Source organism: Bufo bufo, chromosome 1 (genome assembly GCF_905171765.1).
Source record: "Bufo bufo chromosome 1, aBufBuf1.1, whole genome shotgun sequence".
In the NCBI taxonomy this organism is placed as follows: Eukaryota; Metazoa; Chordata; class Amphibia; order Anura; family Bufonidae; genus Bufo; species Bufo bufo.
Window position 1 is genome coordinate 163,847,389 of NC_053389.1, and position 15,011 is coordinate 163,862,399.

At 47.6% G+C, this 15,011-nt stretch overlaps 1 protein-coding gene across 2 annotated transcripts in view; it reads left to right on the plus strand.

Moving 5' to 3' along the window:
• The window catches only part of SORL1 (sortilin related receptor 1), a 152,127-nt gene that overhangs the window by 91,673 nt on the left and 45,443 nt on the right, over positions 1-15,011 (plus strand). For both annotated transcript variants that reach the window (XM_040431434.1, XM_040431442.1), the window contains exon 27: positions 7,443-7,550. In XM_040431434.1, coding sequence (XP_040287368.1) covers positions 7,443-7,550 — 108 coding nt within the window. The remainder of the gene's footprint in view (positions 1-7,442; positions 7,551-15,011) is intronic.

Below are 15,011 nucleotides of genomic sequence, written 5' to 3' on the forward strand. Positions count from 1 at the left end.
TCTGAGTGGATCCTTTTCAATTCAGAATGCATTAGGGCAAAACTGATACATTTCCGACATACCACCCCCGTACCAGGACCGCCACTGAAATCCGGGACTGTCCTGCCGGATACTGGAAGGAGGTATGGCTTTAGGCCTTTAAGCCTGCCTGTGCCTGTATTGTGGCCAGCGAACAGGGGGTCTGCAATATACAGGCACCAGCCGTGTGCGCACCGTATCAAGTGATGGGTCTGAAATCCGAAAGATACGGTGAGGTCTGGAATGGAAGCACAGATCGGAAACCTATGGAGTGCATCCATGGGTTTTCTGTCCATGCCTCCGCACTGCGAAAAAGTACTGTCGGATGCAGATTGCAGACCCCATTTAAATGAATGGGTTCATGTCTGCAGACAGTGGACACACTGTCGGCGCCCATGCATTGCAATGTATACACACACACACATACACATGTGTGTAAATATATGTATATAAATATGTATATATACATGTGTATGTATATTTATTTATATATATATATATATATACACACTTAGACATAAATACATACCCACACATACATATAGATACATGTGGCAATGTAGAGAAAGTGTACATATAGATACATACACACATACGGTCAGTGCCCATGCATTGTGGACCGCAATGTATATACACATATAAATATATTAAACACGTGTGTTATATTTTGTATATAAATAAATATGTATGTGTGTGTGTATATATATATATATATAGAAAAAATGAAATCCGCAGCACATCCAAGTAGTGAAGAAGTAAAAGAAGCTTTAATCACCAAGCATGCGACGTTTCAATCCTCTCAATGGGATTTTTCTCAAGCAGTATATATATATATACACACACACACACACACACACACACACACACACACACACACACACACACACACAAAATCTTAGTTCCTGGCTAGATGTCCTGCATTCCCTGTTGGTTGCAGGGGGCGTGGCCTAACGGAACCGGTGGGCGTGGCTTAGCTGGTCGGCTGTGTGGTGATAGTGCAGGGGGGGGATTGACTAAGTAGCTTCTGCAGTAGGGACTCGGAAGGTTTTTCTCACAGCCAGCTTCTGACAGGAATCAGCTGTTTGTAGAGAGGGAACAAGCAGCTGATTCCTGTCACAGTTGGAGCGGGCTGCAGGGAGCCGACCACTGACAGGAGCAGACTGCACATGCGCATGGACGAGCTTCCTCTCAAGCTCCTCCATGTCGCGTGCAGCTATGGACGAACTCCGCTGCAAGGTAGAGCAGGACTAAGGGGGAGCGGCTTATAACTGAAAGAGAAGCAGGCAGGTGTGTTTAATGAAGTATATTAGGGACTTCATTTTCTCGCCCAATTCCTTGGGGGACACAGGAAACCTTGGGTATAGCTCATCTCCATAGGAGGCGTGACACTAAGTGAAAGACTGTTAAGCCCCTCCTCCAGCAGCTATACCCTCAGCCTGGAGCGAGCGACTACCAGTTTTTTGCTTAGTGTCAAGGAGGCAAGACACTCTCTGCACTGCAGAGCTGTCTTTGCTAAAGATTTTATTTTTTCTCTTTTATTATTTTCAACTTTTTTTCCTTTTTTCAACAGGGACAACAGAGTCGCATTAGACCTCTCTGTTTTCCCGGGGTTGAGCTGCGCCAGTGCCGGTTATCCGCACTGCTGCCTCCCCCACAGAAGAAAAGGAGGACCAGGGCAGCCCAGCTCCCCTGCATCCCGCCAGCACAAGGGTCGCCCACCTGCAAGCCCCTCTCCAGCTCCCTGCCACTTCGGTGCCAGTGGCTGAAGGGGCGTCCCTGCTGGATGGACAGAGGGTGAAAACGTCGATGGTGAGGTGGCTGTGCAGCCGTTCTACCCCCTCCCCCCTCCCCCCCCCCCCCGTTAGGGCCTGATGCTGCTGTCCCCTCTGCCTGACCTTCATGTCAGTTACAAGTTACAGCTCTCTTAGCTGTGAGTCCTGCGGCTCCTTTGTGTGTGGGGCAAAAGCGGAGCGATGCTCGTGGGGGAGGGTTACAGCGCAGTTTTACCTCAGGTGCGACGGCCGTGGGCCGCCTTTCGTTATCAGCTGCTGGATAGCAGGCACACGTGTACTGCGGCTGTGTTCAACTGTCGGCTGATATTCTGACAAGCGCACGCTCTTGTCCGGCCACTGGTGTGCGTTCGCCTCCACTTATATGGAAGTGAACGGGGGACATTATTCTGTGGGGTTTCGGCGGCATGTAATATTTTGAATCACGCGCGCGCGCGAGAAGTTTTATCGGTGGGCGGAGCTTCGTTCCGTTCCACTGTACATGTTAGGCTTCAGTCAAGGGGCGGACGTCTTTCTTCCCGCTCCTCACTAGCCCCGCCTCCTCTTCGTGCCTGCCTGCTCTCAGGACAGATTACCTCAGGGCTCTGAGGACCGCTGCTGTTGCCGCTGCTGTTGCCGCTGCTGTGCCGTCTGCTCCCACTGTGACCTGGTAGGACTGTTGACCCCTTCCAGCACTGCAGCCCTCTGGCCTGGACGTTTTTGTATATTACTTCCAGCCAACATGTCTGACCCCTCAGTGCCTGCTGGTCCTTGGTATCATACCTGCACCGCATGTAAGGCACCCCTTCCTCAAGGGCAGCCTGACCCGCATTGCTCGGCTTGCAAAGCCCCATTACAGGGTCCGCCATCTGCTGTGTCACCCCCTGGCCTCTTGGATCCCCCTGACTGGGCTAGATCCCTTTCCCAGGCTGTGGTCAGTCTCACTAATGTTGTGGGCCGCCTTGCAGATACATTGCCCTTACCGCAGCTGGATAATTCCCCTGCTGGGCCCTCCGGGTCCGCTACCTTAGCTGACCCGTCTGAGTCTCTCTCTCCAGGCGACACCTCCAGAGTCCGTCAACACCAGAAGCGGTCCAGGGCGGAGCACCTATCATCCTCGGATGCTTCGGTATCGCCCCCAAGGGTGCGCCCTCAGTCGGGTCCTTCCTCATTACAGGATATGCCCTCTGAAGGGGAACTAGCCGATTCTGATTGGGATATGGACTCGGCCTTGCCTTCAAGCTGGCTTCTGCTGTGGGCCATCTTATTAACAATATCCGTGATACCTTTAAGATTCACGATGACCCTCCTAATTCTGAAAAGGCCAGTGTTTCCTTTTTTCGCCAAAAACAGGCGTCTGCGGTTTTTCCCCTCCACGCTGACTTCTCGTCGGTGGTTTCTAAGGCCTGGGCCCGTCCTGATGCCCGTTTTACCCCGCCTAAGAAGTTGGATATCTGTTATCCATTCCCGGCGGATTGCATTACAAACTGGGCGTCACCACCTAAAGTCGACCCCCCTGTGGCCCGTTTGTCCAAAAGCACGGCTATTCCCGTTGCAGATGGTTCTTCCTTACAATCCACGGAAGATCGCCGGATAGAGGCCATTACAAAGGGTATCTTTGCAGCCTCCGGTTCCGCCCTCAGGCCGGTTTTTGCCTCCGCTTGGGCTGGAAAAGCGGTTTCAGAATGGGCGTCTCAGCTGGATCAGGAGCTTGAATCCGACGTCCCTATCAGGACCTCCGCGCTCTGGCCCAACTTATCGTTCAAGCCGGAAAATTTGTCTGTGAGGCATCCCTGGATGCGGGGGCTCTTATAGCCCGTTCATCTGCCCTGGCCGTTTCGGCTAGAAGGGAGCTTTGGTTAAAGGTTTGGACGGCGGACGCCACGTCAAAGCGGTCTCTTACTGGCCTTCCCTTCACTGGTTCTCGATTGTTCGGGGCCCGCTTGGATGAAATCATCTCTGAAGCCACGGGAGGGAAGAGTACACATCTTCCCCAATCAAGGACTAGGAGCACCACTCGAGGCCGTCCCACCTTTTCTCGCTTCAGGTCTTCCCGCAGAGCTCCCACACCTCGCACCACTTCAGGTCCATCCTCTAACCCTGTCCAAGACAGACGTAAGAAGCCTTTTTTTCGGACCCAGCCCTCCTGGCGCAAGTCACAGCCTGCTCGTCCTCCCGCGACCAAGCAGAACCCTACCTGAAGGTGCGCCCCCACCCACCCGGGTGGGGGGACGTCTCCTCCTGTTCAGGGACTTCTGGCAGACGCACGTCTCCGACGCCTGGGCTCTCGAGGTGGTGTCTTCCGGGTACAAACTCGAGTTTGCGTCCCTCCCCCCAGTTCGGTTCTTTCGCTTCCGGGTTCCTCGAGACCCCCAAAGGGCGGCCGATTTCTTTACTGCCACTCGTACCCTTCTGGACAAGGGGGTCATCGCTCCGGTTCCTATGGAGGAAAGATTCAAAGGGTTCTATTCGAACCTTTTTGTGGTCCCCAAAAAGGAAGGCTCGGTTCGTCCCATTCTGGATTTAAAACGGTTAAACCGTTTCCTTCGTCTTCAGCGGTTCCGGATGGAGTCTCTCAGGTCGGTGGTGGCCTCTCTGGAAAAAGGGGAGTTCCTGGCCTCTATCGACATCCAGGACGCCTACCTTCATATTCCAATCGCTCGGTGTCATCAGTGCTTTCTGCGCTTTGCAGTGGGGTCCGACCACTACCAGTTCGTTGCCCTCCCCTTCGGGCTGGCGACAGCCCCTCGCGTTTTCACAAAGGTCCTAGCCCCTGTCCTCGCCTTACTTCGTTCCAGGGGAGTTTTTCTTCTTCCATATTTGGACGATCTCCTTATCAAGGCACCCTCTCTGTCACTGACATCTGCCAGTGTGGACTTCTCGCTACAAACCTTACGCCGGTTCGGTTGGATTATCAATCTTCCCAAATCCGCTCTTGTTCCATCCAGGCAACTGATCTTTCTAGGGATGCTGCTGGATACAGATGCAGCGGAGGTTCGGCTTCCGTCAGAGAAGCGCCAGCTCCTTCATCGGTCGGTTCAGAGCCTTCTGAACCACCGCCGTCCTTCCTTCCGGTTCAGCATGCGGGTCTTGGGACAGATGGTATCCTGTTTCGAAGCAATCCCCTACGCGCAGTATCACTCCCGCACCTTTCAGACTGCCATTCTGTCCGCATGGGACAAGTCCCAGGAAAGTCTGGATCAGCACTTTCCCCTTCCCCCCCAGGTTCGCTCCTCTCTACTCTGGTGGTTACGGACCCCTCTCCAAGGGAAGTCCTTCCTACCGATAACTTGGTTGGTGATTACCACCGATGCCAGTCTGCGGGGTTGGGGGGGGGTGTTTCCTCCTCGGTCTGTACAAGGCACTTGGTCTCCATCGGAGTCCAAACTGCCGATCAACGTTCTGGAGCTGAGGGCGATTCTCCTCTCACTCCGGCATTGGACTTCGCTGCTTCAGGGTCACCCTGTTCGTGTCCAATCGGACAATGCCACGGCTGTGGCATACATAAATCATCAAGGGGGCACTCGCAGCGCGGCAGCAATGAGGGAGGTGTCTCTAATCCTTCGCTGGGCGGAAGTTCATGTTCCAGCCATTTCGGCCATTTACATCCCGGGGGTGGACAATTGGGCGGCGGATTTCCTCAGCCGGACGACGATCGACCCGGGCGAGTGGTCTCTGCACCCCGACGTCTTCGAGTCTCTTTGCCTCCGTTGGGGTCGTCCGGACGTGGATCTCATGGCCTCCAGATTCAACCACAAGCTCCCCACCTTCATGGCCAGAACCAAGGATCCGGACGCTTACGGCGCGGACGCGCTCGTCCTTCCCTGGACGGAGTTCTCTCTCCTCTACGTTTTTCCGCCCCTTCCTCTTCTTCCACGAGTCCTTCGGAAGATCGCGGCGGAGGGCACGCCTGCGATCCTAATAGCCCCGGATTGGCCTCGTCGTCCTTGGTACGCCGACCTTATGTTGCTCCTGGCAGACGCCCCCTTGCCTCTGCCTCTAAGAGAAGACCTCCTCTCTCAAGGGCCGATCTTCCACCAGCATTTAGGGTCGCTACGTTTAGCGGCGTGGCTATTGAGACCGCGGTCCTAACGCGGCGGGGGTTTTCTGCTGACGTGGTCCGTACCATGATTCGTGCGCGTAAACCGGCATCGTCCAGGATTTATTACCGAACCTGGCGGGCCTATTTGAACTTCTGCGAGACCTTAGATGTTCATCCCCTTCGGTTTTCTCTCCCCACGATTTTATCCTTCTTGCAGTCTGGTCTGGACTTGGGTTTGGGTCTCAGTACCCTAAAGGGTCAGATCTCAGCGCTTTCGATCCTTTTTCAGCGACCTCTGGCTCCGCTCGGTCCAGTTAAGACTTTTCTGCAGGGGGTTGCTCACTATGCTCCCCCGTATCGCGCTCCCGTTCCATCTTGGGATCTTAATGTTGTGCTGACGGCTCTCCAATCTTCTCCTTTCGAGCCTTTGCGCAGGGTTTCCCTTCGCTTGTTGTCTTGCAAAGTTTTTTTCCTCGTAGCCATCACGTCTCTTCGGCGTGTGTCTGAATTGGCGGCACTTTCTTGCGTAGAACCCCTCTTGGTTTTTCACCAGGACAAGGTGGTTCTCCGCCCGGTTCCGGATTTCCTTCCGAAGGTGGTGTCCGCTTTTCACCTGAATGAAGATATTATCCTTCCTTCTCTGTGCCCGTCCCCGTCTCATCCTCGGGAACGGGATCTTCACCGTCTGGATGTTGTTAGGGCTCTGAGGATCTACTTGGATGTAACTAGACCCTTTCGGCGCTCGGATTCTCTATTTGTGGTTCCGGAGGGTCCGCGCAGGGGGCTGGCGGCATCTAAAGTGGTTATTGCCCGCTTCATCAAGATGGCTATTGCTGAGGCTTACAGTGCTAAGGGCAGGGAACCGCCCTTTGGTGTTACCGCTCATTCTACCAGAGCGGTCGGGGCTTCCTGGGCTCAGCGAAATCGAGCTTCGGCTGAACAATTGTGTAAGGCGGCCACCTGGTCTTCTTTGCACACTTTCACCAAGTTCTACAAGGTGAACACTTATGCATCGGCGGATGCTGCTTTGGGCCGCCTGGTCTTGCAGGCGGCGGTGCCTTAATGCCTATGGTGCTTTAATTCACTTTGGGTTGTGGTCCCTCCCTATTTGTGGACTGCTTTTGAACGTCCCAAGGTTTCCTGTGTCCCCCAAGGAATTGGGCGAGAAAACGAGATTTTTGTATAACTTACCAGTAAAATCTCTTTCTCGCTCTTCCTTGGGGGACACAGCACCCACCCATTGTTTTGGTTGCCCTGACGGGAGTTTTTGACTTGTTGGTGTTAATTTGGTTGATCCTTGCCTTTGTTTTAACTACTTGGGCACATAACTGGTAGTCGCTCGCTCCAGGCTGAGGGTATAGCTGCTGGAGGAGGGGCTTAACAGTCTTTCACTTAGTGTCACGCCTCCTATGGAGATGAGCTATACCCAAGGTTTCCTGTGTCCCCCAAGGAAGAGCGAGAAAGAGATTTTACTGGTAAGTTATACAAAAATCTCGTTTTTTCCCTGCCTGCCACACTGTAGTGGAGAGTATTTAAAGAGTGGCCAACCCCTTTAAGATATATACTCAGGATAATATGTAAATGTATTAATACGCTGATCTCCTGTATTCCAGAAAAGAAGTGTAATGGATTCCAGTGCAGAAACGGCACCTGCATCCCATCTGGGAAACATTGTAACGGTGTGAAGGAATGTTCAGAAGGGGAAGATGAACAGAAATGTGGTGAGTTCTGAATCTTAAAGGGGTTGCCTCACTTCAGCAAATGGCATTTATCGTGTATACACAGTTATTATAAGGCACTTACAAAGGTATTGTGATTGTCCATATTGCCTTCTTTGCTGGCTTGATAAATTTTTCCATCACATTATACACTGCTTGTTTCCATGGGTTATGACCACCTTGCAGTCCAGCAGCGGTGGTTGTGCTTGCACACTATAAGAAAAAGCGCTGGCCTACCCAAGCTCTTACGGCCCTGCCCTGGCCACCAGAGAGGCTGACACTTTTTCCTATAATGTGCAAGCACGGCCACCGCTGTTGGATTGCAGGGCTGTCACAACCCTTTTAAGGGTTTCCTGCAAAGCGTCCTGTACCACTAAATAACAAGTGGGAGGCACATATACAAACTGTTGTAATTCCTACACCGTCCACCTGATTTGGATGTAAATAACCTCATATTAAACCTGACAGTCTGCAGATAAAGCACATCTTGTTCGTTTCATTTCAAATCCATTGTGGTGTATAGAGCCAAATATGTTAGAATTGTGTCGATGTCCCAATATTTATGGACCTGACTGTATATACCCCTGTGAGACACCATGTTTTATGCTTGATAAAGACTGCATTGAGCAGTTGAAACGTTGCAGAGGGGTAATAAAGGGTCCATCATTTTTTCACTTTACGTCTGGAGTGCTGCCTCATCTTTTGAACGTATGTCTATCTGTTAGCCGTTGAGCCTGCGGCTGGGAGGATTTTGCACCCGTACTACTGGACTAGTGCTGCTGTGTATTTTTTGTTTGCTATATATATATAATATATATATATAATATATACAGTACATAAGTATAATGTGCAAAGTACACTGTACATGGATAATATAATAAACGGTTGAATAAATAAATAATTACATAAATACCAGAGTGGTGATCCAGAAAGCCCCGACACACATTTCGCGTAAGCTTCCTCAAGGGGTGTATATGTCAAGGGGTGTACTTTGCACTTCATACTTATGTACTGTATCTGGTTTTAATATTGTGTTTACGGCTCTGACCGGGTCCACGTATCATACGCCCACTTTGGGTTATTTACTTATTAGTTAGTATTTCTGTGACCTTGCCAGTATTGAGAAGCATAAGTGAAAAAAAGTGACTTGTTAAAAATACCTTTAATAAATAATCAAGTGGGTATAGGTATAAATATACCAACTGTGAAAAACTACGTTGGCCGAGATAACTCAGTAAGGGAGTAGCGGTCCCTTAGACAAAAAAACAAACATAATGACACCGTAAGCACAAAAGGTATAAAAATAGGTAAACAGAGAATAAAGGATAAATGATTACTTATAGCCCGGAGGTGCGGAGCTAAAAATAAGCACTAGCTACCCCTAGAGTCCCTAGAGGTCTGCTGTGCCCAGGGCAACCCCCTAAGGGTGGAGGTTCCCTGTCCCCGTACCTAGTGCTAACGGGTCCCTGGAAATCCCTAGTTACAAAAGTTCCAGGAAAAAATATCTTTTAAAACAAATGACGAATAAATGGTGCTCTATATGGATGTGTGTCACCGTTATTCTCAGGCGAACATTAATCCGTTGGTCACTGTTTTGTTCCCAACAGAAAGGTGGTCACCAGTAAACCCCGACGCGTTTCACCTAATGCTAATTAGGCTCATCAGGGGGTACAATGAAGTATGGTACTTAGCTTTGCAACCGGATGTTTAAGACCAAGGTACTTTATTCCGCTGCTGGTCCCCAAGAGGAGGAAAAATGACCCTCTTTCCGCTCAAGGATGCCTAGAAACGAGCAAATCAGGGTGTAACTAAAAAGATAGCCTAATATTGGTACGTCACTCAAACAGATCACACGGACATGCACGTGATGCCCATAGAGGACCCACAGCTGGCCAACAGCCAAAGGAAGGCCACATAGTTACATATATTATAACATTATGCAGGTAAATAAAACAGGGGAAAGACTATATAGAATTCCCATTATTCCTGATACAGGCCCATAGAGAAGAGGGATAGGGCCCAGTGAGACTTACAGGCGGTAGAGATGAGGATTCATCCAGGCAGAGGTCGAGCTTTAAGGGTCCAAAGCTGACCCCTGCTACGGTGGAGTCAATTATTTAAAGACTCGCGCCGGTAAAGCCGCGCTTCCGGACGCTCAGACAAGAGTTCCGGTCTTTGGAACGCATACTGGAACGCAGATGATTGCGCGTCACTTCCGGGATCGTGGAACGCAAGATGGAACGCAAGACGAAACCGGAAGTGACATCGCATCAGTCGCCAGAGCCCGGTGGAACGCATCAGTGGAGCGCAAATGCTCCACCGAGGTCCACAAAGCGATATTAAATGTAGGTCTATATTTTATATCTTTTTGTGCAATAAAAACTTCCATAAGGTCCCTTACCCCTTTTTTGACCTTTGTCCAAGGATAGGGAGACTTTATTTTGTCCCCCCCGAATAGCTGCTGTTTCTTGATTGGTCCCCACCTGAGGGGTCTCCTAATAGGGTTCCAGCAGCGCTTTGTGGACCTCGGTGGAGCATTTGCGCTCCACTGATGCGTTCCACCGGGCTCTGGCGACTGATGCGATGTCACTTCCGGTTTCGTCTTGCGTTCCATCTTGCGTTCCACGATCCCGGAAGTGACGCGCAATCATCTGCGTTCCAGTATGCGTTCCAAAGACCGGAACTCTTGTCTGAGCGTCCGGAAGCGCGGCTTTACCGGCGCGAGTCTTTAAATAATTGACTCCACCGTAGCAGGGGTCAGCTTTGGACCCTTAAAGCTCGACCTCTGCCTGGATGAATCCTCATCTCTACCGCCTGTAAGTCTCACTGGGCCCTATCCCTCTTCTCTATGGGCCTGTATCAGGAATAATGGGAATTCTATATAGTCTTTCCCCTGTTTTATTTACCTGCATAATGTTATAATATATGTAACTATGTGGCCTTCCTTTGGCTGTTGGCCAGCTGTGGGTCCTCTATGGGCATCACGTGCATGTCTGTGTGATCTGTTTGAGTGACGTACCAATATTAGGCTATCTTTTTAGTTACACCCTGATTTGCTCGTTTCTAGGCATCCTTGAGCGGAAAGAGGGTCATTTTTCCTCCTCTTGGGGACCAGCAGCGGAATAAAGTACCTTGGTCTTAAACATCCGGTTGCAAAGCTAAGTACCATACTTCATTGTACCCCCTGATGAGCCTAATTAGCATTAGGTGAAACGCGTCGGGGTTTACTGGTGACCACCTTTCTGTTGGGAACAAAACAGTGACCAACGGATTAATGTTCGCCTGAGAATAACGGTGACACACATCCATATAGAGCACCATTTATTCGTCATTTGTTTTAAAAGATATTTTTTCCTGGAACTTTTGTAACTAGGGATTTCCAGGGACCGGTTAGCACTAGGTACGGGGACAGGGAACCTCCACCCTTAGGGGGTTGCCCTGGGCACAGCAGACCTCTAGGGACTCTAGGGGTAGCTAGTGCTTATTTTTAGCTCCGCACCTCCGGGCTATAAGTAATCATTTATCCTTTATTCTCTGTTTACCTATTTTTATACCTTTTGTGCTTACGGTGTCATTATGTTTGTTTTTTTGTCTAAGGGACCGCTACTCCCTTACTGAGTTATCTCGGCCAACGTAGTTTTTCACAGTTGGTATATTTATACCTATACCCACTTGATTATTTATTAAAGGTATTTTTAACAAGTCACTTTTTTTCACTTATGCTTCTTTCTACAAAACTTTTGTGACAATTTATCTTATTATAAAATCTCTAATGCTGTAAACTTGCCAGTATTGGTTTACATTTTGCCCAGTGGGGTGTTCCGTTTTTATCCTGTGTGTCCTTCATCCACCATTGTATTGTTCATCATTGTTTTTTATTGGATTTTCTTTCTCTTTTTGAGATTATAATAAAGTTTATATTTATTGCCAGTTGTGCTAGCCTTTTTCTCTTTTGGTGTTTATACTTGGCGTTTAGGCCTAGCACGCGTACTCACTTTGTGAGTCATTTATCATTGGTGTCTATATATATATATATATATATATATATATATATATAATGTATAGTGTGTGTGTGTGTGTGTATGTGTTTTTTTGTACTCTGCATATTGGGTAAGCTTATGCCCATTGAGGGTGCATCCACTTTATATTTTGTTTAAATCCCACTTAAATTCCTGGACCAGGAACAGTAGAACAAAACGGTGAAATGAGGGCAGCACTCCAATCTTGTGGTGAAAAAAGGTGGATTTTATTACACCCAACAGCAATGCAGCATTTCAGCTCTCTCAATGGAGCCTTTGTCAAGCTAGTGAATATAGTGCTCACAACATATTTAAACAGGCAGATCTCATCAGTGGTACATAATTAGTCATCAATAAATAAATGTGAATATTTAGTGATAAACATGATTAGAAACATAATTCCCATGTGCTACATGTATACAAAGTACAGCATTATTACAAAGTTATCGTGATTTACAATAAATAATCTCTCATATCTATAATTCCGTGTCAAGTACATAATTACCAATAATTCGTATATAAAGTGCATCTGTGTTTAATCATGTATTAATAAAAAAGGACAAACCCACGTCATGAATCCTCACATGTTCATAATAACCTCCGCGTCCCATACTGGATACTTTGCATGCGCCGGCAGATGTCATAGGAACACAAGATTCCTCACGTCCCGCGCATGCGCCCCAAGTGGAGTACTGCGCATGCGCCGGCATATGTCCTAGGAACGCGAGAAAACCCCACGTCCCGCGCATGCGCCCCATATTGCCTAGTCCGTCCGTACTAAATGTATCAGCTTATGCGGTATACAACCACTGCGCATGTCCAGCCGAGGGATCTGACATTGTTATCATCAAATAACCATGGTAACCATTATCATGTGGGGCAAGGAGAAATTACACGGGACCAGAGGATGTCTGTTACGGGATCAGCACTAAGCAAAAACCTAAGCGCAAATCCCGTCGTGGTCGGGGACCAGAGGCAATTCATTGACCCCGTCCCTAGCCACTACATCACTGATGTCGCGTGGAGTACCCAATGCGGAACAGAGGGGAGGGATGCTTCCACGTCTCCTCTCCCCCGCTCCCTCATCCAACAACCAATACACAACTCCCCAACCAAGCTCACATATCCATGCCATACCACACAATGGTAATAATATATCAGTGTCAAATACCCCAATATTCTGGTAATTTACACCATTCTAATAGAGAAACGAGAACAACGGAGAAACAGGTTAAAGGGCCTTTTTTGTGGGTAATATTCACATGGAGGCTTCATGTCGGGCGATGTCCTCATGCTCAAGACAATAGTTTCCATCCAGATATCCTGAAATAAAAAGAGAAACAGTAAATTAAGAGCACCAATCTTGACATACACAATCAGATATAGGGCAGGGACCCCACTCGTCTATGATCATACCACCCTAAACTCAACATTTAACCCATTGGGTTTTAAGGTCTGTAACTGGTAAATCCAGTAGAGTTCACGTTGCTTCAGCATCATCGACCTATCACCACCCCGGCGTGGCATTGCAACCTGGTCAATGATCCTGAAACGTAAGTCCCTCTCAGTATGCTTTGCTTCCGTAAAGTGCTTTGACACTGGTAAATCCATTTTCTTTTTCCTAATAGTGTACCTGTGCTGATTCAATCTTGTTTTGACATCCCATGTGGTCTCACCCACATAGAAAAGGGGACATGGGCATTCTAATAAATACACCACGTACGAGTCAGATAATGTTTGATCACATATTCATCTCCTGTCCGTGGATGTGTGAAAGTAGCACCCCTCAACATAAAGGGGCAATTCACACATCCATGACAAGGGAAGCAACCCTTCCTTGATGCACCACAATATGTGCTGAACGAGACCTTATTTGTGCCGATGTCCACCCGCTCCAACTGATCCTTAATGTTACATGTGCGCCTATAAGACATCAAAGGAGGATTAATCAGCTCAGGAATATGTTTAAAATTGCTGCCTAAAATGGGCCAATGTATAAAGAGAGGCTGAGCACTCTCCCAATGGACCACACAAAGACTATTCAAAAATTATTATATTTATTACACCGATATATAGATCTAAAAATTAAAGCAAAATTATAATATAACAAAATACACAATAAAAATACACATTAAAAGATATAATATTAAAATTGTTCAGATAAAGAGCATAAATGCTTGAATTGCGGTGGCATACAAAAGGATAATATATGCAACTAGGATAAAAGGAATATGTCCTGATTGGAAGAAAAAAGAGAATCGATGGCAATTCGATATTTGATTATTCGACACTGCGAAAATAAGTTTTCGACTGTATGAAGATAAATATTCGAATAAATATGGAAATAAATTTTTGAATGAATGTCCAGACTGGAATTCGATATAAGCTTGTAGTTATTCTATCGATTATACAGTATAATATTCAGTCGGTATTCCCTGTATGGCAAAACGAAAAGAACACTCACTCTTGCAAAATACCGTCTGACTATAGCACACAGTGGTGTTCCACGTGGCTGATGGAGTCAGATTCGGCGGTACCGGTTTGTAGCAGTTCAGCAGGAGCAGTGTAAGCGATGTAGCCCTCGTGTAGGAATTCTTTGGTAAAGAAGTTTTGATTACAGCTCTGTCACTTCAAGGGTTTAAATGTTCGCTATATGCCATAAAAGTCCATCAGGGTGAAAAGGGGTCGATTCAAATCATTAGAATCAGGACGTCCATCAGCTGATGTTCGGGTCTTTTGATACCAGACGCGTTTCGGGGTCTTTTCCTAGCCCCTTCCTCAGTGGTAGCCAAATATCGAATTGCCATCGATTCTCTTTTTTCTTCCAATCAGGACATATTCCTTTTATCCTAGTTGCATATATTATCCTTTTGTATGCCACCGCAATTCAAGCATTTATGCTCTTTATCTGAACAATTTTAATATTATATCTTTTAATGTGTATTTTTATTGTGTATTTTGTTATATTATAATTTTGCTTTAATTTTTAGATCTATATATCGGTGTAATAAATATAATAATTTTTGAATAGTCTTTGTGTGGTCCATTGGGAGAGTGCTCAGCCTCTCTTTATACATTATTAATCTTTCTGACTGGGTGAGTCATTAGGCTTAGCAGCACCCACTCATAGTTAAAGGCGATAGAGAGCCACCATACTCTTTATAAAATGGGCCAATGTTTCTTCAAAATACCACTGATCCTATTGCTCAACGGAGAAAAACGTGTAACAAAGGTAATACGTTTAACATCATCTACCTTTGTTACCTCTTTATCCAATAAGGACTCTCTGGATTGCGATAGGGCCCTCGCTGTATGTTGTTGAATAAGTTTTCTGGGATAGCCCCTCCTGACAAATTTAGTTCCCATCTCTGTCAGTCTAACCACAACATCCTCTTCCCCTTGTACTATGCTCCTAACTCTAAGCAGCTGGCTATATGGCAGTGAC